Below are 26,979 nucleotides of genomic sequence, written 5' to 3'. Positions count from 1 at the left end.
TACATTTGTTTACGTATGGGTGGTCCCGGGAATCAAACCCACTATCCTGCCATTGCAAGAGCCATACCAACTGAGCTGCAGAAAACAACACTCGCCTTACTTCGTAGTGTTTCTCTAATCTATAGAACACCCCTTGCTTGTTTGACCAACGTGCACATGCAGCATAGTAGTGTGAGCTGAGCCATGCACAGTAAGACAATGGGGCCGGTATTACATCTCCAGCTCCAAAACTCTCCTCTCAGTGGAATTTCATTCAAATGTATTTGAAGACTTTCATAGACGTAGAGGTGAAAAAGTGTTCCAGGGATAATAACTTCTCAGTTGGCATGAGGGGAACCTTTGTGAGATTGTGATGTGAGCTGTGTGTGGTTGGGGCTGGGTGGCCGCCCAGGCCTCGCTAAAAGAGGCTACACAAGCTTCTTTAGTTATATCTCCATTAAGTTTGGTCTCCAGTGACCTAGGCTAGGCTACACACAGACTCCCAACTGAGATTTGTCTTTCTTTTGATACACTCAGTCTGTGTTGATGCAAGTTAATGAAGCGATAGAATTGAGACTTAGAACTTAATTGAGACATGTCTTATGAGTGACTTTCAGTAATCTACATGCATATTGATGGTTTGTGTGTTTTACATCAATGCCTGTCTGGGGTCACGACCAGATAGTTACATCACAGGTGGGAAATCCCCTGGCCAGCTCCAAGCCACACACCTGTCTGCACCATCGCTATGCAAGCTGGCCATAGATCTCCATTCATAACCGTCCATACAGCGCCACCTGGGGTTCGCAATGAACTTGTAGGCTATGTGAGACAATTTAACATTGGAATCAAATGCTACATTTTACTTGTTTTATACGGATACATAATTATGTACCAGAGGATGAGGAACTCTGTAAACATTAAACATTGAATGAAGTCTAAGAACCTTACCTTTACGGTCAATGTAACTACTGTCCTTTTATTATGAAAATCTGAGATTTGCGACACCGGAAGGAAGTTCCGCAGAACAAAGCACGACTGGTGGAGAATTGCTGTTACGACAGGCAAGTGGTGTTTATTTTGACGCTTTATGTTGCCCTTCTAACTCATTTTATGTTTTATGACATGTTGTTGATATATTTGAGAATTGCAACAAATATTAGGATAATCTGACTGTCTTTCTAACTATGCAATCGATTAAAATACACCATTATTGCCGAGTCAAACATAAACAGCTTCGGTCCATTGCTAGGTTTACGTTATGCGACAACTTGAAGTGTATGCGAAAGGACAGAATAACAAAACGTAGTTAGCTAGCTACTCACCAACATTTCTTACCTGCCATTAGGTTTGACAGAGGCATGATAATCGACATTGTAACCAAGTGGTGTTTGATACGACTTCTTATGCAGCTAAATAACGTCTAGCTACCAGTAGCTATATAGCTACGCTAGCTGTCTTGATAATGTTGTTGTGGGTATGGCTAGTTAGCTTAGCTAACTTGATATTTGCTAACATAGCTGCTACCAGAGCTTTGTTGTGCGTTTTTAGTAAGTATCAAGAACACAGCTGGCTAGATTCTTAGTATTTCGCTAGCTACTTGTCTTAACTCGGTGTCAGCAAACGATTTGCCTAGTTAGCCTACCGTGCTAACCCTGTGTTGCAGTCGAATGTCATTGGTCGAAGGCTATAGACCGGGCCTATTAGCTTCAGCGAGCAAACCGGTTCAAAAGTATACTTTTTTTTGCATGATGTGTAGCTACATTAGTAAATGTTTTATTTGTCAGATGTATACAATTAAAACGAGAAGGGGAAAGTTGCAGAGCGATGTTTTTCAAATGTATACACAAGGGATGCCTGATGTGTCAATGAGACCAAGACATTTAGGCCTAACAACAGTGATATCCACTTGTTGATCTAGAATAGATTGGTTTTCTTTCATATTTTCTGCTGCCTGTCAATGATTTATCTGTGCCACTGCATACTTTAGGCTCTAGCAAATCTGATTCAACTAATAAAGTATTTTGTTCACCAGTTATGCCAGTACTAGTAGTGAATCAAAACTGTAGGGGTCATGGGATACTTGCAAAATGCTGAACTATTGTTTGTGACCTTGTTCAGTGGTTCTCAAACCTCTCCCTGGGGACCCCCAGCCGTTCCAGGTATTTGATATTTTCTATAGCTAGCACACCTGATTCAACTAATCATCAAGCCATTGACTAGGTGAATCAGGTGAGCTACTTCAGACCCTTGACTAGGTGAATCAGATGAGCTACTTCAGGCCCTTGACTAGGTGAATCAGATGAGCTACTTCAGGCCCTTGACTAGGTGAATCAGATGAGCTACTTCGGGGCTACAACAAAATGGTGAAATGTCTGGGGGTCCATGGGGAGAGGTTTGAAAACCGCTGACCTAGGCCTAGTTCCCTTGGTTATGTGTGTTGTCTCTCCCAGGTGGTAGTGAATGCGGTAGAGTCCCAGTCTAGGTATGGAGCAGTGTGCGTGTGTGGAGCGGGAGCTGGAGAAGGTGCTCCATAGGTTCGTCATGTACGGACACCAGTCAGAGGAACGTCTGGACGAACTACTACGCAGCGTCTGTGAGCTACGGGGACAGCTGGTTACATTCGGTAAGGCCATGCCAGCTCCACGCTGTAGTTTAGAAGTAGTGTCCACTCCAGTCATCCGGTACCTTGCAGCTGCATGGTACTAAATGAAAGAATGATAGATACCTGCACACACGGTTAAAGGCCCCATATTTGAGGAATTTGATGCACGACTATAACTAAAGCACGGAACAATATGCAATGCATTTCTTAAACAATCTGCCACTAGAGAAATAAACCATTGTTTTGCTCCGGTTGCGTGCCGTGACTCATGAGTGTTCAGGCACAGAAGTGATTCATACGTCTCTTTATGTAACTTTCAGCAGGACTACTTTAACCTTTTAACATTAGGACTTGTTTTAACCATGATTGGTTTCTCCTTCAGGGCAGAGGCATGTATTTACAGAGTTGGGTCAACTTTTGAATATCGTTGTAATTCTAGACATTCAGTTACATAACATTGTTTGAATATTCCCATGCGATTGTGATCGGGTGCTCACCATAGACATATGTCATTATATTTGAAATGGCACTAACATGGCTGCCATAGAATGTTGTGTCATGTCAATGCATCACAATACCTCTCTAAATACCTCTCCTTCAGGGGTACGAGATGCAGATCTGACGGTGCTCTCTCAGACCATGGCCCAGTGTTGTAAGAACATTAAAGAAACTGTACAGCTGCTGGCCTCCAGACACAAGGACATCCACGGCAGTGTCTCCAAAGTGGGCAAAGCTATCGACAGGGTGAGAGTTTCCCAGTAAATGCTTTCATTATAGTATCTTTACAATTTAGAAAAGAGATGACGCAACTTCCTTGTGGTTCAAGACCGTATTATAAATTTAAGCACACAAGGGAGAAATGTATTTCCACTTATCCTTTGGTTGTTTCCTGGCTGTGTTCCTGTAGAACTTTGATGCAGAGGTGAGTGCAGTGGTGGCAGAGACAGTATGGGACTCACCTGAGAGACAGAAGTACCTGAGTGAGACCATTGTGGAACACCTGTACAGACAAGGCATGCTGAGCGTGGCAGAGGACCTATGTCAGGTAAACAGCTGAGATGAAACAAAAGCCTGCTCACCCTGTTGGTCCCCAGAACCAGAAATGAAGATCTTGGGTGTGTTTCATATGTATTATAACTCCCTGCCGTGTGTGTGTGTGTGTCTCCCAGGAGTCTGGAGTAGTGATTGACATGAGCATGAAGCAGCCGTTCTTGGAACTCAACAGGATCCTGGAGGCCTTGAGGATGCAGGACCTCAGACCAGCACTAGAGTATGTCCTGTACCTCCTCTCTGTTATATACTGACCTCAGACCAGCACTAGAGTATGTACTGTACCTCCTCTCTGTTATATACTGACCTCAGACAAGCACTAGAGTATGTACTGTACCTCCTCTGTTATATACTGACCTCAGACCAGCACTAGAGTATGTACTGTACCTCCTCTCTGTTATATACTGACCTCAGACCAGCACTAGAGTATGTACTGTACCTCCTCTCTGTTATATACTGACCTCAGACAAGCACTAGAGTATGTACTGTACCTCCTCTGTTATATACTGACCTCAGACCAGCACTAGAGTGTTTACTGTACCTCTCTGAGTTGAATGTGAATCAAACCCCTCTTTGATAATTTTGATTCTTTCAGTAACTGATTAACTTTAATCAAATCAAATGTATTTATATAGCCCTTCATACATCAGCTGATATCTCAAAGTGCTGTACAGAAACCCAGCCTAAAACCCCAAACAGCAAGCAATGCAGGTGTAGAAGCACGGTGGCTAGGAAAAACTCCCTAGAAAGGCCAAAACCTAGGAAGAAACCTAGAGAGGAACCAGGCTATGTGGGGTGGCCAGTCCTCTTCTGGCTGTGCCGGGTGGAGATTATAACAGAACATGGCCAAGATGTTCAAATGTTCATAAATGACCAGCATGGTCGTATAATAATAAGGCAGAACAGTTGAAACTGGAGCAGCAGCACGGCCAGGTGGACTGGGGACAGCAAGGAGTCATGTCAGGTAATCCTGGGGCATGGTCCTAGGGCTCAGGTCCTCCGAGAGAGAGAAAAAAAAAGAGAGAATTAGAGAGAGCATATGTGGGGTGGCCAGTCCTCTTCTGGCTGTGCCGGGTGGAGATTAAAACAGAACATGGCCAAGATGTTCAAATGTTCATAAATGATCAGCATGTTCGAATAATAAGAAGGCAGAACAGTTGAAACTTTAGCAGCAGCACTGCCAGGTGGACTGGGGACAGCAAGGAGTCATGTCAGGTAATCCTGGGGCATGGTCCTAGGGCTCAGGTCCTCCGAGAGAGAGAAGGAGAGAATTAGAGAACGCACACTTAGATTCACATAGGACACCGAATAGGACAGGAGAAGTACTCCAGATATAACACACTGACCCCAGCCCCCCGACACATAAACTACTGCAGCATAAATACTGGAGGCTGAATACAATTGAGATCTGCAAGACTTGTAGACACCCGGTCAGGGTTGGGTCAGTGCCAGGGTTGAAGGTCAATTGAATTGAAATTGAATTGAGCCCAATCCTGGGGTCTATTCACTAGGACCTAAACAGAAGGAAATGGAGAGGGAACCACCTGAATTTGTCCAATATAAATTGTTTTCAATTTGCAACTGTTTGCTGCGGTGTGCACTAATGATTACAATCCTCTCTCTCCCTGGCTCCAGGTGGGCAGTAACAAATCGGCAGCGCCTGCTGGACCTGAACAGTACCCTGGAGTTCAAGCTGCACCGCCTCTACTTCATCAGCCTGTTAAACGGAGGCATCACCAACCAGCTGGAGGCGCTACAGTACGCCAGGCACTTCCAGCCCTTCGCCTCACAGCACCAGAGAGGTAGGGGACACAGATAGCCTGGGCCAAAATGGAAGAAAATAAACTGAAACAGGGAGGAACTGTCCAATAAGAAGACATCCTAATCATCCAATAAGAAACTCTAATTGTTGTTTTCTGTTGCCAAGCAGGTTCCATTGCAATAGCTTTCTTACAGGACTTCATAGCTTCTTTCTCTTACCAGATAACTGACTAATGATCTGTTCCAATTGTCCGTCAATGGACACCTTCCTTCCTCCCTCCTTCATGACGCCTGTCTCCTCTCAGACATCCTTCATGACCCCTGTCTCCTCTCAGACATCCTTCATGACCCCTGTCTCCTCTCAGACATCCTTCATGACCCCTGTCTCCTCTCAGACATCCTTCATGACCCCTGTCTCCTCTCAGACATCCTTCATGACCCCTGTCTCCTCTCAGACATCCTTCATGACCCCTGTCTCCTCTCAGACATCCTTCATGACCCCTGTCTCCTCTCAGACATCCTTCATGACCCCTGTCTCCTCTCAGACATCCTTCATGACCCCTGTCTCCTCTCAGACATCCTTCATGACCCCTGTCTCCTCTCAGACATCCTTCATGACCCCTGTCTCCTCTCCTCTCAGATATCCTTCATGACCCCTGTCTCCTCTGACATCCTTCATGACCCCTGTCTACGCTGACATCCTTCATGACCCCTGTCTCCTCTGACATCCTTCATGACCCCTGTCTCCTCTGACATCCTTCATGACCCCTGTCTCCTCTGACATCCTTCATGACCCCTGTCTCCTCTGACATCCTTCATGACCCCTGTCTCCTCTGACATCCTTCATGACCCCTGTCTCCTCTGACATCCTTCATGACCCCTGTCTCCTCTGACATCCTTCATGACCCCTGTCTCCTCTGACATCCTTCATGACCCCTGTCTCCTCTGACATCCTTCATGACCCCTGTCTCCTCTGACATCCTTCATGACTCCTGTCTCCTCAGACATCCTTCATGACTCCTGTCTCCTCAGACATCCTTCATGACCCCTGTCTCCTCTCAGACATCCTTCATGACCCCTGTCTCCTCTCAGACATCCTTCATGACCCCTGTCTCCTCTCAGACATCCTTCATGACCCCTGTCTCCTCTCAGACATCCTTCATGACCCCTGTCTCCTCTCCTCTCAGACATCCTCCATGACCCCTGTCTCCTCTCCTCTCAGACATCCTCCATGACCCCTGTCTCCTCTCCTCTCAGACATCCTCCATGACCCCTGTCTCCTCTGACATCCTCCATGACCCCTGTCTCCTCTGACATCCTTCCTGACCCCTGTCTCCTCAGACATCCTTCCTGACCCCTGTCTCCTCTCAGACATCCTTCATGACCCCTGTCTCCTCTCAGACATCCTCCATGACCCCTGTCTCCTCTCCTCTCAGACATCCTCCATGACCCCTGTCTCCTCTCCTCTCAGACATCCTCCATGACCCCTGTCTCCTCTGACATCCTCCCTGACCCCTGTCTCCTCTGACATCCTCCCTGACCCCTGTCTCCTCTGACATCCTTCCTGACCCCTGTCTCCTCAGACATCCTTCCTGACCCCTGTCTCCTCAGACATCCTTCCTGACCCCTGTCTCCTCAGACATCCTTCCTGACCCCTGTCTCCTCAGACATCCTTCCTGACCCCTGTCTCCTCAGACATCCTTCCTGACCCCTGTCTCCTCAGACATCCTTCCTGACCCCTGTCTCCTCAGACATCCTTCCTGACCCCTGTCTCCTCAGACATCCTTCCTGACCCCTGTCTCCTCAGACATCCTTCCTGACCCCTGTCTCCTCAGACATCCTTCCTGACCCCTGTCTCCTCAGACATCCTTCCTGACCCCTGTCTCCTCAGACATCCTTCCTGACCCCTGTCTCCTCAGACATCCTTCCTGACCCCTGTCTCCTCAGACATCCTTCCTGACCCCTGTCTCCTCAGACATCCTTCCTGACCCCTGTCTCCTCTCCCCCAGGTCCTTCATGACCCCTGTCTCCTCTCCTCTCAGACATCCTTCATGACCCCTGTCTCCTCTCAGACATCCTTCATGACCCCTGTATCTGATTGACCCATTTTGTGAAAGTGTGATATGTGGTGCAGTTATGTGTGTCTGATGGCAGTGTATTCCAGACATGGGAAGCTCTCACAGAGAAAGCGGATTTACTAAAGGTGCTTTTCCTTAAGGGAACTATACAGTCACCTCTCATGGCAGACCTTTACGGCGAAAGCACAACAAACGATTGTTAGGTCAGCGCCTAGTCACAGAAAACCATACAGCCATTTTCCAGCCAAGAAGAGGGCTGACAAAAGACAGAAATAGCGATTAAATTAATGGATCTTCATCAGGTGGCACTCGCAGGACTTCATGTTACACAATAAATGTGTGTTTTGTTCGATAAAGTTCATATTTATGTCCAAAAACCTCATTTGAAATTGGTGTGTTATGTTCAGAAATGCATTGTCTCAAAAAACATCCGGTGAAAGTGCAGAGCCACATCAAATTATAGAAATGCTCATCATAAACATTGATGAAAGATACAAGTGTTAAACACACAGATAAAGATAAACTTCTCCTTAATGCAACCACTGTGTCAGATTTAAAAAAAGGCTTTATGGCGAAAGCACACTTTGCGATTATGTTAGCTCAGCACCTAGCCACAGAAAGCCATACAGACAGAGAGGTTTCACAAAAGTCAGAAATATCATTAAAATGAATCACTTACCTTTGATCTTCATCTGGTGGCACTCCCAGGTCTCCCTGTTAGACAATAAATGTTAGTTTTGTTCGACAATGTCCCTCTTTATGACCAAAATGTCCTTTTTGTTCGCGCGTTTAGTCCAGTAATCCGAATGCGCGGGCACTAAGTCCAGACGAAAAGTTTTTAAAAAGTACAATAAAAGTTCGTAGAAACATGTCAAACGATGTTTAAAATCAATCCTCCGGTTGTTTTTGTCATAAATAATCAATAATATTTCAACCGGACAAAAGCTTCTTCAATAGAAAAGGAGAAACAAGAAAGGCGCGCTCCCGATCACGCGCTTGGTTCATGTCTGGAAATGTTCACTGTCCTCTCATTGAAAGTGCTGTATCTCCCTCATTTTTCAGAGTAAAAGCCTGAAACAATGCCTAAAGACTGGTCACCTGTAGTGTAAGCCATAGAGCTTGTGAACTGGGTCCTAAGTCTTTATATGGTGGATAGGCTTACAATGGAAAAACAGCCTTTCAAAATAATAGTACTTCCTGGTTGGATTATCCTCGGGTTTTCACCTGCCATATCAGTTATGTTATACTTACAGACATTATTGTAACAGGTTTGGAAACTTTATACTGTTTTCTATCCAAATCTACTAATTATATGCATATCCTAGCTTATGGGCCTGAGTAGCAGGCAGTTTAATTTGGGCACGCTTTTCATCCGGAGGTGAAAATACTGCCCCCTGCCCAAGAGTGGTTAAGTGTTTCCTCTCCCCCAGACATCCGTATTAACATTGTCTCCTCTCCCCCAGACATCCATATTAACAGTGTCTCCTCTCCCCCAGACATCCATATTAACATTGTCTCCTCTCCCCCAGACATCCATATTAACAGTGTCTCCTCTCCCCCCCAGACATCCATATTAAGTGTCTCCTCTCCCCCCAGACATCCTTATTAAGTGTCTCCTCTCCCCCCAGACATCTATATTAACAGTGTCTCCTCTCCCCCCAGACATCCATATTAACAGTGTCTCCTCTCCCCCCAGACATCCATATTAACAGTGTCTCCTCTCCCCCCAGACATCCTTATTAAGTGTCTCCTCTCCCCCCAGACATCCTTATTAAGTGTCTCCTCTCCCCCCAGACATCTATATTAACAGTGTCTCCTCTCCCCCCAGACATCCATATTAACAGTGTCTCCTCTCCCCCCAGACATCCATATTAACAGTGTCTCCTCTCCCCCCAGACATCCATATTAACAGTGTCTCCTCTCCCCCCAGACATCTATATTAACAGTGTCTCCTCTCCCCCCAGACATACAGATCCTCATGGGTAGTCTGGTGTACCTGCGGCACGGCATAGAGAACTCTCCCTACCGCTCTCTGCTAGAGACCAACCAATGGGCTGAGATCTGTAACAGCTTCACCAGGGACGCCTGCGCGCTGCTGGGGCTATCGGTAGAGTCACCTCTCAGTGTCAGGTTAGACACACACACACAGACACAGACAAACACAGTCTAGGTCCCAGAGGCTTCTAAACAGCTTTTACCCCCAAGTCATAAGACTCCTTAACAGCTAATCAAAGGGCTACCCAGAACCCTCTTTTACGGTGCTGCTACTCTGTTTATAATCTATGCATAGTCATTTTAACTCTACCTACATGCACATATTACCTCAACTAACCGGTGTCCCCGCACATTGACTCTGTACCGTAACACCCTGTATATAGCCTCCACATTGACACTGTACCGTAACACCCTGTATATAGCCTCCACATTGACTCTGTACCGTAACACCCTGTATATAGTCTCCACATTGACTCTGTACCGTAACACCCTGTATATAGTCTCCACATTGACTCTGTACCGTAACACCCTGTATATAGCCTCCACATTGACTCTGTACTGTAACACCCTGTATATAGCCTCCACATTGACTCTGTACCGTAACACCCTGTATATAGCCTCCACATTGACTCTGTACCGTAACACCCTGTATATAGCCTCCACATTGACTCTGTACCGTAACACCCTGTATATAGCTTCCACATTGACTCTGTACCGTAACACCCTGTATATAGCCTCCACATTGACTCTGTACCGTAACACCCTGTATATAGCCTCCACATTGACTCTGTACCGTAACACCCTGTATATAGCCTCCACATTGACTCTGTACCGTAACACCCTGTATATAGCCTCCACACTGACTCTGTACCGTAACACCCTGTATATAGCCTCCACACTGACTCTGTACCGTAACACCCTGTATATATTGACTCTGTACCGTAACACCCTGTATATATTGACTCTGTACCGTAACACCCTGTATATAGCCTCCACATTGACTCTGTACCGTAACATCCTGTATATAGCCTCCACATTGACTCTGTACCGTAACACCCTGTATATAGCCTCCACATTGACTCTGTACCGTAACACCCTGTATATAGCCTCCACATTGACTCTGTACCGTAACACCCTGTATATAGCCTCCACATTGACTCTGTACCGTAACACCCTGTATATAGCCTCCACATTGACTCTGTACTGTAACACCCTGTATATAGCCTCCACATTGACTCTGTACCGTAACACCATGTATATAGCTTCCACATTGACTCTGTACCGTAACACCCTGTATATAGTCTCCACATTAACTCTGTACCGTAACACCCTGTATATAACCTCCACATTGACTCTGTACCGTAACACCCTGTATATAGCCTCCACATTAACTCTGTACCGTAACACCCTGTATATAGCCTCCACATTGACTCTGTACCGTAACACCCTGTATATAACCTCCACATTGACTCTGTACCGTAACACCCTGTATATAACCACCACATTGACTCTGTACCGTAACACCCTGTATATAACCACCACATTGACTCTGTACAGTAACACCCTGTATATAGCCTCCACATTGACTCTGTACCGTAACACCCTGTATATAACCACCACATTGACTCTGTACAGTAACACCCTGTATATAGCCTCCACATTGACTCTGTACCGTAACACCCTGTATATAACCACCACATTGACTCTGTACAGTAACACCCTGTATATAGCCTCCGCATTGACTCTGTACCGTAACACCCTGTATATAGCCTCCACATTGACTCTGTACCGTAACACCCTGTATATAGCCTCCACATTGACTCTGTACCGTAACACCCTGTATATAGCCTCCACATTGACTCTGTACCGTAACACCCTGTATATAACCTCCACATTGACTCTACCGTAACACCCTGTATATAGGGTGTTATGCTCGTCTTTGTTTCTGACTGCAGTATGTATCTGTGATATATGTTTCTCTGTGTTGAATGTCAGTTTTGCGTCAGGCTGCATGGCCCTGCCCGTCCTGATGAACATCAAACAGGTGATTGAACAGAGACAGTGTAGTGGAGTCTGGACACACAAGGACGAGCTGCCCGTAAGTCTCCCTCTCTAAGCTCTCTGCTTTTCTCTCATGACTTTCTCTGGGCAACTAATTCTCAGTGTTTTAAAAGCAAGATTGTAATTCATAATTATTTGTAATATCTATAATACTATAACCATTTTAAAATGGATTATTAATGAAGGTTGTCATAGAAGGGTAACGGAGTGGTCCTGTCTCCCATCCCTCCAGATTGAGATAGACCTGGGGAAGAAGTGCTGGTACCACTCTGTGTTCGCCTGCCCCATCCTCAGACAGCAGACGTCAGAGAGCAACCCTCCCATGAAGCTCATCTGTGGACACGTCATCTCCAGAGACGCCCTCAACAAACTCACCAACGCTGGAAAGTAAGTTTGATCCAGGCTGACCGACAGACAGGAGGGCATTCAACCATCGGCAGTGTCAGACCTGTGTAACTCTGTGGTTAAAGTCACCTGACTGTGTGTGTCTAACTCTCTCTCTCCTCTATCTCCTCTCCTCAGACTGAAATGTCCCTACTGTCCCATGGAGCAGAACCCGTCAGATGCCAAGCAGATCTTCTTTTGATCCCCCATCCTGTTTCCTGAAACCGCCAGGCCCTTGGAGCTACAGTAGCTACCTGCTACCCCAGGACCCCTGGAAATCCCCATCCTACTTACTCACAGGCACCAATTTGCCCCAGTGCCCCCACCCAAACTCAGACAGATCCCTTCCAGTGATGGCCCAAGGCTGTAATACTCCTGCCTCGTCTTGCCTCATCAACAGCTCCTAGTGTACAGAGGGCTGATGTGGATGGCCCATCAAACGACTTCTACCCATAGAGAGACAGAGAGGAGTCGGTCGGCATGAGGACGAAGGAAACATCTCAAAAGGATTGTTCATTCATTGACACTCGTTCATTTGCAACTGCCTGCTGAACTTATTCTACTCTTTTTCTTTAAGGATGTGATGAGGCTTATGCTTTCTTTTGTGGGATGTTGATAGGGTATCGAGTTGATGTTGATAGGGTATCGAGTTGAGTTGATGTTGATAGGGTATCGAGTTGAGTTGATGTTGATAGGGTATCGAGTTGAGTTGATGTTGATAGGGTATCGAGTTGAGTTGATGTTGATAGGGTATCGAGTTGAGTTGATGTTGATAGGGTATCGAGTTGAGTTGATGTTGACAGGGTATCGAGTTGAGTTGATGTTGACAGGGTATCGAGTTGAGTTGATGTTGACAGGGTATCGAGTTGAGTTGATGTTGACAGGGTATCGAGTTGAGTTGATGTTGACAGGGTATCGAGTTGATGTTGATAGGTCGTTGAGTTGATGATGATGATAGGCTGTCGAGTTGATGTTGGTGATAGGCTATCGAGTTGATGATAGGCTGTCGAGTTGATGTTGGTGATAGGCTATCGAGTTGATGTTGGGGATAGGCTTTCGAGTTGATGTTGGTGATAGGCTGTCGAGTTGATGTTGGGGATAGGCTATCGAGTTGATGTTGGGGATAGGCTATCGAGTTGATGTTGGGGATAGGCTTTCGAGTTGATGTTGGGGATAGGCTGTCGAGTTGATGTTGGGGATAGGCTGTCGAGTTGATGTTGGGGATAGGCTATCGAGTTGATGTTGGGGATAGGCTATCGAGTTGATGTTGGGGATAGGCTATCGAGTTGATGTTGGGGATAGGCTATCGAGTTGATGTTGGGGATAGGCTATCGAGTTGATGTTGGGGATAGGCTATCGAGTTGATGTTGGGGATAGGCTATCGAGTTGATGTTGGGGATAGGCTATCGAGTTGATGTTGGGGATAGGCTATCGAGTTGATGTTGGGGATAGGCTATCGAGTTGATGTTGGGGATAGGCTATCGAGTTGATGTTGATGTTGGGGATAGGCTATCGAGTTGAGTTGATGTTGAAAACCTGTTGATGATGATGATGATGATGGCCTTTCGAGTTGATAGCGATAGGATATCGAGTCGAGTTGATTGGGTATCGAGTCGAGTTGTTGGATGACTGCTCTGTTCCTTTGTAGGCTTTCCTCAGTACAGAATGCTCTATCCATCTGTAGGCTTTCCTCTGTACACAGAATGCTCTATCCATCTGTAGGCTTTCCTCCTTACACAGAAGGCTCTATCCATCTGTAGGCTTTCCTCAGTACACAATGCTCTATCCACCTGTAGGCTTTCCTCAGTACACAGAATGCTCTATCCATCTGTAGGCTTTCCTCAGTACACAGAATGCTCTATCCATCTGTAGGCTTTCCTCAGTACACAATGCTCTATCCATCTGTAGGCTTTCCTCAGTACACAGAATGCTCTATCCACCTGTAGGCTTTCCTCAGTACACAGAATGCTCTATCCATCTGTAGGCTTTCCTCAGTACACAATGCTCTATCCATCTGTAGGCTTTCCTCAGTACACAGAATGCTCTATCCACCTGTAGGCTTTCCTCAGTACACAGAATGGGTCTTTTAGAATGATTTAATTGATGTTAGAGGGGTGATGTGACAGTTATTTTAATTTTATTTTTAGGAAGTTGTCTGATTTCAGGAGAGTATTTGAACTTCTATATTACAGAGGTAAAGCTAAGTTGCCTCTGAGAAAACATATTCACATACATTTGATTGAGATTGTGATTGGCTGATAGGTGGTGACTGTGGTTACAGTTTGTGAATGGAACACTGATTGTAAAAAAATGTTTAACATTTCTCTTTCTATTGGCGATGATGTAATAAAGGCCCTGATTGTTGACAGTCACTTTGGGTTACAGTACATGTATCAGTGTGATGATCAACGGAGAGGTCGAGGGTCAATTGGCTGATTTTGATTTTGCAACTGGCTCCAATAACAAGAATTTTCCTGAAGGAAGCCATGTTTCTTGTTCTGTGTCGGCCGATGTATTCAAGAAAAACAAATTCTACTACTGTGAAGTCTGCATTTGTTTTTATTTATCATCGCTAGAATCAAGTCTCTTGTAAAATAGTGAAACCACAAGAAACATAATACATTTTATGAAATATAATTATGCCACAAAATAGCAACATCAGTATTGGGTTGGATCCATGATCAATCCTTCTCCGTTTTCCGAACCGTTGTCATACCAGCCCATGGAATGGCGATGTCATACCAGCCCATGGAACGGCGATGTCATACCAGCCCATGGAACGGCGATGTCATACCAGCCCATGGAACGGCGATGTCATACCAGCCCATGGAACGGCGATGTCATACCAGCCCATGGAACGGCGATGTCATACCAGCCCATGGAACGGCGATGTCATACCAGCCCATGGAACGGCGATGTCATACCAGCCCATGGAACGGCGATGTCATACCAGCCCATGGAACGGCGATGTCATACCAGCCCATGGAATGGCGATGTCATACCAGCCCATGGAATGGCGATGTCATACCAGCCCATGGAACGGCGATGTCATACCAGCCCATGGAACGGCGATGTCAGCGAGTTCTGCACCACCATCTTTAACAGCCGACACGTGGTAGTAGTCAGCCATTATATCAACTTTGCACTGATCGCCAGTCAGAATGAATGATGGAAGCAGGTATAGTTTTATATTACGATTTGTGTGTTCTCACATGTCTTTGGTTGATGTTACATTTGATTTACTGCTTTTGGTTGACAATCATTCATCTCCTTTCCCAGATTGACAGAATACACTAAGGTGTGTTATGGCTTCTTCCTTTGGTTCTTTTCCAGTAGTCGAGTTCTTGTGTGATAGGTTGGCCTTCTACCTGCTTCTCTGTCTTTATTAAAGTTGTATTGTACATATTTATTCTCTAACATGTTTCATATTATACTTGCATCTTAAAATGGAATAAAAACTTTATACTCCAACTCTGTTTGTATGTTTGTGGGAAGTATTACATTTGGTTGGTTTTGGTTAGCTGCAGAAAGATGGGCTGTTAGAGCCAATATTAGCCACTGATGTTGACTCACATGCTCTTCCTGCTGATGCCACCAGATGGAAACATTACTACATACTTAAACATGCCTTAGTGTTAATTTTTATTTATTTAACTGGGCAAATCAGTTAAGAACAAATTGTTATTTACAATGACGGCCTACCAGCCTGAGAATTTAAGTTGCAGAAATGTCTCCTGCTGGGCTAGCTGTATTCACTTCACGCAAACAACTGTCCTCTTGTTGACTTTAACTAGTGTGTGTTATAGTTGTAAGTAATTCTGTAAGCCGCCTACAATGAATGCTTGAAATCCAAGCAGTGAAGTTTGCATGTGTAGTCTCCTACATACAGAGCAGCAACACACACAAGCATGAGTTAATATCTTTCTTCATCAACCCACACTCAGAAGACAGTCACCTATGTGAGCTGTGGAGTTATATTAAGCTCTGGTTTATATAATATTGTTAGATGGAGGTTGGTGAGTCAGAGGGAGAGATGGTGTCTGGCTTGACCGCCCCCCCTGGGAACACACACATCAAGTCTAACACAGGACTGTTTCCTAACTGCTCAAATTATGAACCTGGCTATTACACAAGTCAAATACATTTGAGAGTGGGTAAGAGGACGGCTCATAATGGCTGGGATGGAGTAAATGGAATGGTATCAAACACATGAAAACCATGGGTTTGATACCAATTCCAGCCGTTACTATGAGCCGTCCTCCCCAATTAAGGTGCCACCAGCCTCCTGTGGTACACACACACACACATTTTTACATTTGCATTCTAAAAGAAAAGGGGCAGCCACTCCCCTTCTCTACAGCCTACCTTGGCTGGCTCACATAGAAAGTCCTGTTCCTTACGCTAACAAATATCCTCCTCCATTTCCATCTGGGCTGACCTTTGACCTCTAATGTCCAAACTCAGGAAGGAGGTATGTAGGAGCCAGGGTTGGATAAGGGAGGGAAGGGCGTTGTGTTTGTGAGGCAGGGTTGTACAGGGGAGGGAAGGGGTGCATGGTGATAAGGATCGAAGGCCGAGACATTCTAAAGGGTATTTTCCCAGCAGTCTAGTTCACAGAAAACAAACCTATCAGTTAATAGTCTCCTTCACAAGAGATATTGAGAGAATCTCAGTTTCATACTCCTTGCGTCCTCTCTCCTCGCCTCCTCAAAACCCATTGGACGAATAAGCCAGGGATCCCTCCCCTCTGACCTCCTCCAAGAGAGAAGGAGAAGAGCAGGAAAGGAGTGGTCCAGTCCTGCACACAGGACTGTCCCAGGAGGATGGGGGAAAGGTAACCAAGACTGAGCAAAATGTAGTACAAGACTCTAGTGTTGATGTATGTTACAGGGCTCAGTGTAGTATAGTATAGCACAGCATAGTACATTACAGTATAGTGTAGTATAGTATAGCACAGCACAGTACATTACAGTATAGTGTAGTATAGTATACCAGTGGGTTACTACAAGTTGTAGCTATAGGCTGTGATTTTGTTGGTATTTCTAACGTAAAGAAAATTGCCACCACTTGATAAATGTTTATTATATAAATTCAGAAGCAACATATATACACTTCTGTTCAAAGGTTTGGGGTCACTTAAAATGTTCCTTGTTTTTGAAAGAAAATCACATTTTTTGTCCAGTAAAATAACATCAAATTGATCAGAAATACAGTATATGAATTGTTAATGTTGTAAATGACTATTGTAGCTGGAAACTGCAGATTTTTTATGGACTATCTACATAGGCGTGAAGAGGACCATTATCAGAAACCATCACTCCTGTGTTCCAATGGCATGTTGTGTTAGCTAATCCAAGTTTATAATTTTAAAAGGCTAATTGATCATTAGAAAACCCTTTTGCAATTTTGTTAGCTGAAAACTGTAAATAAATAAAACAACTGTCCTTCTTTAGACTAGTTGAGTATCTGGAGCATCAGCATTTGTGGGTTCGATTACAGGCTCAAAATGGTCAGAAACAAAGCACTTTCTTCTGAAACTCGTCAGTCTATTCTTGTTCTGAGAAATTAAGAATATTCCATGCAAGAAATTGCCAAGAACCAGAAGATCTCATACAACGCTGTGTACTACTCCCTACACAGAACAGAGCAAACGGGCTCTAACCAGAATAGAAAGAGGAGTGGGAGGCCCCGGTGCACAACTGGGCAAAAGGACAAGTACATTTGAGTGTCTAGTTTGAGAAACAGATGCCTTACAAATCCCCAACTGGCAGCTTCATTAAATAGTACCTGCAAAACACCAGTCTCAACGTCAACAGTGGAGTGGCGACTCCGGGATGCTGGACTTCTAGGTGGAGTTGCAAAGAAAAAGCCAAATCTCAGACTGGCCAATAAAAAGAAAAGTTTAAGATGGGCAAAAGAACACAGCCCTTGGAAAGAGGAACACTGTCTAGAAGACCAGAAGGAATAATAATAGTGAAGACATCAACACTATGAAATAACACATATGGAATCATGTAGTAACCAAAAAAGTGTGAAACAAATCAAAATATTTTTGAGATTCTTCAAAGTAGCCACCTTGATGACAGCTTTGCACACTCTTGGCATTCTCTCAACCAGCTTCAAGAGGAAGTCACCTGGAATGCATTTCAATTTACAGGTGTGCCTTGTTAAAAGTTCATTTGTGGATTTTATTTTATTTTTAATGTGTTTGAGCCAATCAGTTGTGTTGTGACAAGGTAGGGGTGGTACACAGAAGACAGGCGTATTTGGTAAAAGACCAAGTCCTTATTATGGCAAGAAGAGCTCAAATACGCAAAGAGGAACGACAGTCCATTACTTTAAGACGTGAAGGTCAGTCAATCCGGAAAATGTCAAGAAATGTAAAAGTTTCAAGTGCAGTCGCAAAAACCATCAAGCACTGTGATGAAACTGGCTCTCATTGGTAACGCCACAGGGAAGGAAGACCAGAGTTACCTCTGCTGCAGAGGATCAGTTCATGAGTTAAAAAACTCAGATTGCAGCCTGAATAAATGCTTCACAGAGTTCAATTAACAGACATATCTCAACATCAACTGTTCAGAGGAGACTGCGTGAATCAGGCCTTCATGGTCAAATTGCTGCAAAGAAACCACTACTAAAGGACACCAATAAGAAGAAGAGACTTGTTTGGGCCAAGAAACACGGCCAATGCACATTAGACTGGTGGAAATCTGTGCTTTGGTCTGATGAGTCCAAATGTGAGTTTTTCTTCTTCTGTGAGACACAAGGTAGGTGAGCGGATGATTTCTGTATGTGTTGTTCCCACTGTGAAGCATGGAGGAGGAGGTGTGATGGTGTGGGGGTGCTTTGCTGGTGACACTGCCAGTGATTTATTTAGAATTCAAGGCACACTTAACCAGCATGGCTACCACAGTATTCTGCAGCGATACGCCATCCCATCTGGTTTGCGCTTAGTGGGACTATCATTTGTTTTTCAACAAGACAATGACTCAACACACCTCCAGGCTGTGTAAGGGCTATTTTACCAAGAAGGAGAGTGATGGAGTGCTGCATCAGATGATCTGGCCTACACAAATCACCCAACCTCAACCCAATTGAGATGGTTGGAAAGAGTTGGACCGCAGTGGAGGAAAAGCAGCCAACAAGTGATCAGCATATGTGGAAACTCATTCAACACTGTTGGAAAAGCATTCCAGGTGAAGCTGGTTGAGAGAATGCCAAGAGTGCGCAAAGCTGTCATCAAGGCAAAGGGTGGCTATTTGAAGAATCTAAAAATCTATTTTGATTTGTTTAACACTTTGTTGGTTACTACATGATTCCATATGTGCTATTTCATAGTTTTGATGTCTTCACTATTATTCTACAACACAGAAAATAGTAAAAAATTAAGAAAAACCCTTAAATGAGTAGATGTGTCCAAACTTAGGACTGTATTGAAAGCAGTAACTTCCCACAACGTCGTCTCTGAATATCTTAATGACTGTAGGGCCAAGAAACTGTATTCAAAACAGCTTCTATAGTTTTGTAATTGTATGTGTGTAACTCTTTGTTGTCTGCTCACACTGCTATGCTTTATCTTGGCCAGGTCGCAATTGTAAATGAGAACTTGTTCTCAACTAGCCTACCTGGTTAAATAAAGGTGAAATAAAAAATAAAAAATAAAATAAAAGTATGTTTGTTAATGGGAAAATATGTCCATTTAATTAAACGTTTCTGTTTAGGAGAGGAGGTTTTCCTCCGACAGCAACGACAGGTACAAGTGAATGATCAGTAATTAGTCCAATGGGATGCAGAATAATAGCCAGAGCTTTAATATTAGGCTGTATTTTGGCTATTCATTCAAAGTGTCCTTTACTCAAACAGTACATGCTTCTGCAGCATTAGTATATCCAAATTACAACTATATACAGATTCCAAAATAGTAATTTGGGGACAGAAAATAGATTCACATGAAAATAACAATAAATTCTATAAACCGTTCTCAATACAGTATTGTTACAGTATTACAGTTTTCTGAAAGGGTCATTTTACCCCCAAAAGGAACTGGTCATCCTCATAACTAAAATAGCCTTGTTAATGGCAGAGTAATAGCATCCATGTATTGGCGTGTGATGGTCTAGTAACCCTACTTAAATCAGGGGTACAGCTTTCTACTCCCTGGACACTCCCTGAATGAAGACAACGTATAATGTCTCACCACACCTCACCTCACCTCACCACACCTCACCTCTCCACACCAGACCTCACCACACCACACCTCACTTCACCAGACCTCACCACACCTCACCTCACCGGGACAAAACCTACATCCCTTTAGATCCTTTTGAACAATGTCCTAGGGTGCATCTGAAACTGCACCCTATTCCATATATAGTGCACTACTACTACAGAACCCTGGTCAAAAGTAGTGTACTATACAGGGTACTATTTGAGACACAGCCTACCCTTACTTTACCCCAGTCAGTGTCTGAACTTCAACGAGCCCACAGAACGGCTGTGAGGAACACACTGGTTGATTACATACACACAGAACTAAATTAGATTAAGTAACATTTACAAATAGGCTATTATTATTATTATCATTTGTACATACAAGCAGCCCTCTAAAGTGAGGTTTGGTCAGGGTCGTGCTTGATCGAATGTACAGTGTTCTCGACTCTAATACGCTGTCATTGATTTGTGGACTGAAACAGGAAGTTATCATTGATTGCAGGATTGAAACAGGAAGTGGAACCTCCAATAAACAGTACCAGAGAGGGTGTATCATTGTATTGCTGATTATACATGCACACTATTCAGTCTAGTTCATACAGGTCAAGGAGTGTAGGAGTGCAGAGTTGTTTTGGAATTGGGACCTCCACTGTCTTTTCAAGTCTGTAAGAAGCCTGAGTCTTCATCAAGGAGATAGGAAGAGGGGGCGAGTGATTGGTTTGGAATGCCCCCCCCTTTCTAGTGTCCACTCAGTCAAATCTCAGACGACTCTATCCTCTCTATCCAGGGAAGACCAGGGGGAGGTTTACTGTCTTCCTCTCCTCTTTCTCTCTCTCCTCCTCCTCTTCCTCTCCTAACCTCCTGCACTTCCCTTTCCAGTGACTCGTTACTGTAATCTCCCATCTCTCCTCCTCTTCCTCCCCTCACATCTTGCAGTTCCCTCTCCAGCGTTCCTCCTTCTCCTCTGAGCAGGTATAGTTCTCTCTCCAGTAGTTGGTTGTGGTGGTACATATCCAGGTAGCTGGCCTGCAGCTCTCTCTGGTAGCAGATGACTTTCTCCTTCTCTGTCTGCCACGTCTGTCTCTCCTGCTCGAAGGCCGTAGCCTGGGCCTCGCTCTGACAACGCTCTAACAACAGCTCTGCTCGCAGACGCTCCTCTGTAGAGCCTGGAGATAAAGAGAGAGGGGGGGGGGGTAGGAAGAGAAAGAGAGGGGGGCAGAGAGAGACATTTTGATGATCACCAATTAGCTTATTAGCCAACACAGTAAAATTAGTCTCACAAATATATAACAATCCAACATAACATATGTCATTGAACAGATGCTTTAACCCAAAGAGACTAGCAGTCATGCTGAATACATTAACGTATGTGTGGCCCCAGGAATCCAACCGACAACCCTGCCAGTGCAAGCGCCATGCTGTAATGATTGAGCTACAGAGAACCACAAATTGAAATTGGGTTTTTATTTTCGTAACAAGGCTTGCTTCCCGCTTCTGGCTAGAAAGAAGCTTGTTCAGGCCACTTTTGTCTGTTATTGATTATGGTGACTTGTTGTATATGAATGTAACCTCCTCTGTCTTACAGAGACTGGACTCTGTTTATCATGCAGCCTCCTCTGTCTTACAGAGACTGGACCTGTTTATCATGCAGCCTCCTCTGTCTTACAGAGACTGGACTCTGTTTATCATGCAGCCTCCTCTGTCTTACAGAGGCTGGACTCTGTTTATCATGCAGCCTCCTCTGTCTTACAGAGACTGGGACACTGTTTATCATGCAGCCTCCTCTGTCTGACAGAGACTGGACTCTGTTTATCATGCAGCCTCCTCCGTCTTACAGAGACTGGACTCTGTTTATCATGCAGCCTCCTCTGTCTTACAGAGACTGGACTCTGTTTATCATGCAGCCTCCTCTGTCTGACAGAGACTGGACTCTGTTTATCATGCAGCCTCCTCCGTCTTACAGAGACTGGACTCTGTTTATCATGCAGCCTCCTCTGTCTGACAGAGACTGGACTCTGTTTATCATGCAGCCTCCTCCGTCTTACAGAGACTGGACTCTGTTTATCATGCAGCCTCCTCTGTCTTACAGAGACTGGACTCTGTTTATCATGCAGCCTCCTCTGTCTGACAGAGACTGGACTCTGTTTATCATGCAGCCTCCTCCGTCTTACAGAGACTGGACTCTGTTTATCATGCAGCCTCCTCTGTCTTACAGAGACTGGGACACTGTTTATCATGCAGCCTCCTCTGTCTTACAGAGACTGGACTCTGTTTATCATGCAGCCTCCTCTGTCTGACAGAGACTGGACTCTGTTTATCATGCAGCCTCCTCCGTCTTACAGAGACTGGACTCTGTTTATCATGCAGCCTCCTCTGTCTTACAGAGACTGGACTCTGTTTATCATGCAGCCTCCTCTGTCTTACAGAGACTGGGACACTGTTTATCATGCATCCTTGCACTTTATAACAGATGCCAAGTCACTCACCCACCATTGCACCTTGTACCAAATGGAAGGTTGGACCTCACTTTATATGTGCAGAAAGATACATTTGTACGTGTTCGTCTACAAAGCCCTTTTGGGTAAACTCCCTCTTTACCTCTGTAGTCTGGTCTCCTTCACCACCAGCAGTTACCAGACCCGGTCTGCTCGGTGGTTGCTACTTAAAGTCCCCAGGACATTCAAGGTATTAGGCAAGACTGCCTTCTCTTCTTGTGCACCAGAGGCATGTAATAGTGTACAATTCATACTTCATCTAGATATATTAGTGCCACTGAATTCATTTAAAATATTGATGGGAGATTGTTACGGAGGACTGTAAATTATTTTTTTAGGCTGGATCATGTTGTTGTATGTTTTAATTCTGTAATGTATTGATTGTTGCTGCAGTCTTGGCCAGGTCTCCCTTCAAAAAGAGACTGTGGGTCACAATGGGCCTTTCCTGGTTAAATAAAGGTTAAATAAACAAATATCTATACCTGATGCCCCTCCTGATCCTCGAGACCCTAGTGTCCCACTCTCCTCCACTCCCCCTTTCCCCTGTCGTCGTGGTTGCGCACCGTGTAGGGCTGTCTGCAGCGTGTCTATCTGTCCATCACGGCTCTGCAGCTCTCCTCTGGTCTCTCTCAGCTGGGTCTTCAGCTGGAACAGCTCTGACAGCTTGCTGGTCACCTCCGCCTGGGAATCACGCAGCTGTTGCTTCAACAACGAGATCTCACCCGACTTCTGACACACCTGAAAGGTAAGGAGGGAGGGGTGGTGAAAGAGGATGATAAATAAACCCTGCTCTTCACCAGCATCCCTCAGTCAAATCCTCTCTCTATACCTGCCCTCCGTCCTCCTACCCCCTCACCTTCCCCACTCCATCCCCCCACCTCCTCACTTTCCCCACTCCATCCCCCCACCTCCTCACCTTCCCCACTAAATCCCCCCACCTCCTCACCTTCCCCACTCCATCCCCCCACCTCCTCACCTTCCCCACTCCGTCCTCGCACCCCCTCACCTTCCCCCACCTCCTCACCTTCCCCACTCCATCCCCCCACCTCCTCCACTAAATCCCCCCACCTCCTCACCTTCCCCACTCCATCCCCCCACCTCCTCACCTTCCCCACTCCATCCCCCCACCTCCTCACCTTCCCCACTAAATCCCCCCACCTCCTCACCTTCCCCACTAAATCCCCCCACCTCCTAACCTTCCCCACTCCATCCCCCACCTCCACACCTTCCCCACTCCATCCCCCCACCTCCTCACCTTCCCCACTCCACCCCCCCCACCCCCTCACCTTCCCCACTCCATCCCCCCACCTCCTCACCTTCCCCACTCCATCCCCCCACCTCCTCACCTTCCCCACTCCATCCCCCATCCCCTCACCTTCCCCACTAAATCCCCCCACCCCCTCACCTGCCACTGAGTCTCCTCCAGAGTAGGGCTGGTTCCCTTCAGACTCCCCTGACCCTCTCTCTGTCTCCCCCCCGTCAGAGCATCCAGTTCATCCTGCAGTCTGTTCTTCTCCTGCTGGGCCTTGTACAGCTGCAGCTGCAGTGCACGGTCTGAATGCTGAGCATGCTGGGAAACCTGACGCAGCTTGGCGGTGTACAGATGCTTCAACTCCTCCAACTCCTTCTCCCACAGACGCTGTTTACCTTCAAACACCTACAGAGAAGATGGAGGGAGGGAGGGAGGGAGGCGAGCGAAAAAGGTGGGGAGGGAGAAAAGAAAGAGCGTTATAGACGCACACCTACAAACACACACACACTCACACAAACACTCACACAAACACACACACACTCACACAAACAAACACACACACACAAACACACACACACTCACACAAACACACACACACTCACACAAACACACCCACACTCACACAAACACACACACACACTCACACAAACACACACACACACTCACACAAACACATACACACACTCAAACAAACACAAACACACACACTCACGCAAACACACACACACTCACACAAACACACTCACACAAACACACTCACACAAACACACACACACACTCACACAAACACACACTCACACAAACACATACACACACTCAAACAAACACAAACACACACACTCACACAAACACACTCACACAAACACACACACTCACACAAACACACACTCACACAAACACACACACACTCACACAAACATACTCACACAAACACACACACACACACACACACTCACACAAACATACTCACACAAACACACACACACTCACACAAACACACACACTCACACACACACACTCACACAAACACACACACACTCACACAAACACACACAAGCAAGTTTACTCATCACCTGCGCAATGGCTCCTTCACTCTCATCCAGGTTCCTCCTCATCTGTTTCAGCTCATGTTCCTTTTCCACCAGCCTCTCCTCCAGATCACGCACCTGGACAGTCAATCAATCAACCAACCAATCAACCAACCAATCAATAAACCAATCAATCAATCAACCAATCAATTAATCACCAATCAACCAATCAATAAACAAATAAACCAATCAATCAATCAATCAATCAATTAATCAATAAAACAATCACTCAACCAATCAACCAACCAATCAATCAACCAACCAATCAATCAATCAATCAACCAACCAATCAACCAATCAATTAATCAATAAACCAATCACTCAACCAAACAATCAATCAACAAACCATTCACTCAACCAAACAATCAATCAACCAATCAACCAATCAATCAACAAACCAATCAACCAACCAACCAACCAACCAATCACTCAACCAACCAACCAACCAACCAATCAACCAACCAACCAACCAATTAACCAACCAACCAACCAACCAACCAGCCAACCAATAAACCAATCAATCAACCAACCAACCCAACAATCAACCAACTGATCCATCCATCACTCACCACCTCCTCTACAGAGAGTGACAGTTCATAAGGGGGCGGAGCCTCCCCTCCGTATGGCGCCAGGCGGCTGAGCGTTGCCATGCTATGACATGACATGGCCATATCCACCATGGCGACCCCCGACGACCCCACAACCTTTGATGCTCGGTCCAGAGAGCCAATGGAGTTGATGTGGCCCATGGAGGCACTGAGGGTGGTAAGAGATATACATCTTCATCATCAATACTATCCTCCTCATCATCAATGATCTACACAAACAGACACAGAGACAAACAGATACAGAGACAGACAGACACAGAGACAGACAGACACAGAGACAGACAGACACAGAGACAAGCAGACACAGAGACAAACAGACACAGAGACAAACAGACACAGAGACAGACAGACACAGAGACAGACAGACCCAGAGACAAACAGACAGAGACAAACAGACACAGACAGACACAAACACAGAGACAAGCAGACACAGAGACAAACAGACACAGAGACAGACAGAGGCAGAGACAGACAGACACAGAGACAGACAGACACAGAGACAGACAGACACAGAGACAAACAGACACAGAGACAGACAGACAGACAGACACAGAGACAAGCAGACACAGAGACAAGCAGACACAGAGACAGACACAGAGAAAGACACAGAGACAGACACAGAGACAAACAGACACAGAGACAAACAGATACAGAGACAGACAGAGACAGACAGACACAGAGACAGACACAGAGACAGACACAGAGACAGACACAGAGACAAACAGACACAGAGACAAACAGATACAGAGACAGACAGAGACAGACAGACACAGAGACAGACACAGAGACAGACACAGAGACAAACAGACACAGAGACAAACAGATACAGAGACAGACAGAGACAGACAGACAGACAGACACAGAGACAAACAGATACAGAGACAGACAGAGACAGACAGACACAGAGACAGACAGACAGACACAGAGACAGACAGACACAGAGACAGACAGACACAGAGACAGACAGACACAGAGACAAACAGATACAGAGACAGACAGAGACAGACAGACACAGAGACAGACACAGAGACAGACAGACACAGAGACAAACAGATACAGAGACAAACAGATACAGAGACAAACAGATACAGAGACAGACAGACATAGAGACAAACAGACACAGAGACAAACAGACACAGAGACAAGCAGACAGACACAGAGACAAACAGATACAGAGACAGACAGACACAGAGACAAACAGATACAGAGACAAACAGACACAGAGACAAGCAGACAGACATAGAGACAAACAGACATAGAGACAAACAGACACAGAGACAAGCAGACAGACACAGAGACAAACAGATACAGAGACAAACAGATACAGAGACAAACAGACACAGAGACAGACAGACATAGAGACAAACAGACACAGAGACAAGCAGACAGACATAGAGACAAACAGACACAGA

At 45.4% G+C, this 26,979-nt stretch overlaps 2 protein-coding genes across 5 annotated transcripts in view; one reads left to right on the top strand and one right to left on the bottom strand.

Moving 5' to 3' along the window:
• The first annotated feature begins 930 nt into the window (after nt 1-930).
• LOC109879764 (E3 ubiquitin-protein transferase RMND5B) lies at nt 931-15,384 on the top strand. 2 transcript variants are annotated; one of them, XM_031789714.1, is made up of 10 exons: nt 931-1,043; nt 2,433-2,605; nt 3,186-3,328; nt 3,492-3,629; nt 3,754-3,854; nt 5,270-5,436; nt 9,438-9,603; nt 11,464-11,566; nt 11,762-11,916; nt 12,052-14,285. In XM_031789714.1, exons 2-10 carry the CDS (start codon nt 2,467-2,469, stop codon nt 12,113-12,115), a joined length of 1,176 nt encoding a protein of 391 aa, XP_031645574.1. In that variant the 5' UTR covers nt 931-1,043; nt 2,433-2,466; the 3' UTR covers nt 12,116-14,285. The 2 variants fall into 2 exon arrangements, with proteins under 2 accessions (XP_031645574.1, XP_031645575.1); XM_031789715.1 differs by lacking the exon at nt 931-1,043 and adding an exon at nt 1,258-1,529 and having other exon boundaries at nt 12,052-15,384.
• Nucleotides 15,385-19,250: 3,866 nt separating this feature from the next.
• Nucleotides 19,251-26,979, bottom strand: part of LOC109879771 (NEDD4-binding protein 3-A-like) — a 97,951-nt gene continuing 90,222 nt past the window's right edge. For 2 of the 3 annotated variants that reach the window (XM_031789711.1, XM_031789713.1), the window contains exons 6-10: nt 25,529-25,715; nt 24,945-25,037; nt 24,025-24,276; nt 23,102-23,357; nt 19,251-21,290 (exon numbers count right to left, since the gene is read on the bottom strand). In XM_031789711.1, coding sequence (XP_031645571.1) covers nt 20,878-21,290; nt 23,102-23,357; nt 24,025-24,276; nt 24,945-25,037; nt 25,529-25,715 — 1,201 coding nt within the window. In that variant the 3' untranslated portion in view covers nt 19,251-20,877. The remainder of the gene's footprint in view (nt 21,291-23,101; nt 23,358-24,024; nt 24,277-24,944; nt 25,038-25,528; nt 25,716-26,979) is intronic. The other variant, XM_020471937.2, reaches the window with a different exon arrangement.

This window comes from Oncorhynchus kisutch, linkage group LG15 (assembly GCF_002021735.2).
Source record: "Oncorhynchus kisutch isolate 150728-3 linkage group LG15, Okis_V2, whole genome shotgun sequence".
NCBI lineage: Eukaryota > Metazoa > Chordata > Actinopteri > Salmoniformes > Salmonidae > Oncorhynchus > Oncorhynchus kisutch.
This window is presented reverse-complemented; position numbering and strand designations above follow the sequence as displayed.

Bases quoted from the DNA above. Each gene is read 5' to 3' on its own strand.
- LOC109879764 (XM_031789715.1), top strand. From the start codon at position 2,467: ATGGAGCAGTGTGCGTGTGTGGAGCGGGAGCTGGAGAAGGTGCTCCAT. The intron at 2,606-3,185 runs GTAAGGCCATGC...CCTCTCCTTCAG, and splicing joins GGGACAGCTGGTTACATTCG to GGGTACGAGATGCAGATCTG. The intron at 11,917-12,051 runs GTAAGTTTGATC...TCCTCTCCTCAG, and splicing joins AAACTCACCAACGCTGGAAA to ACTGAAATGTCCCTACTGTC.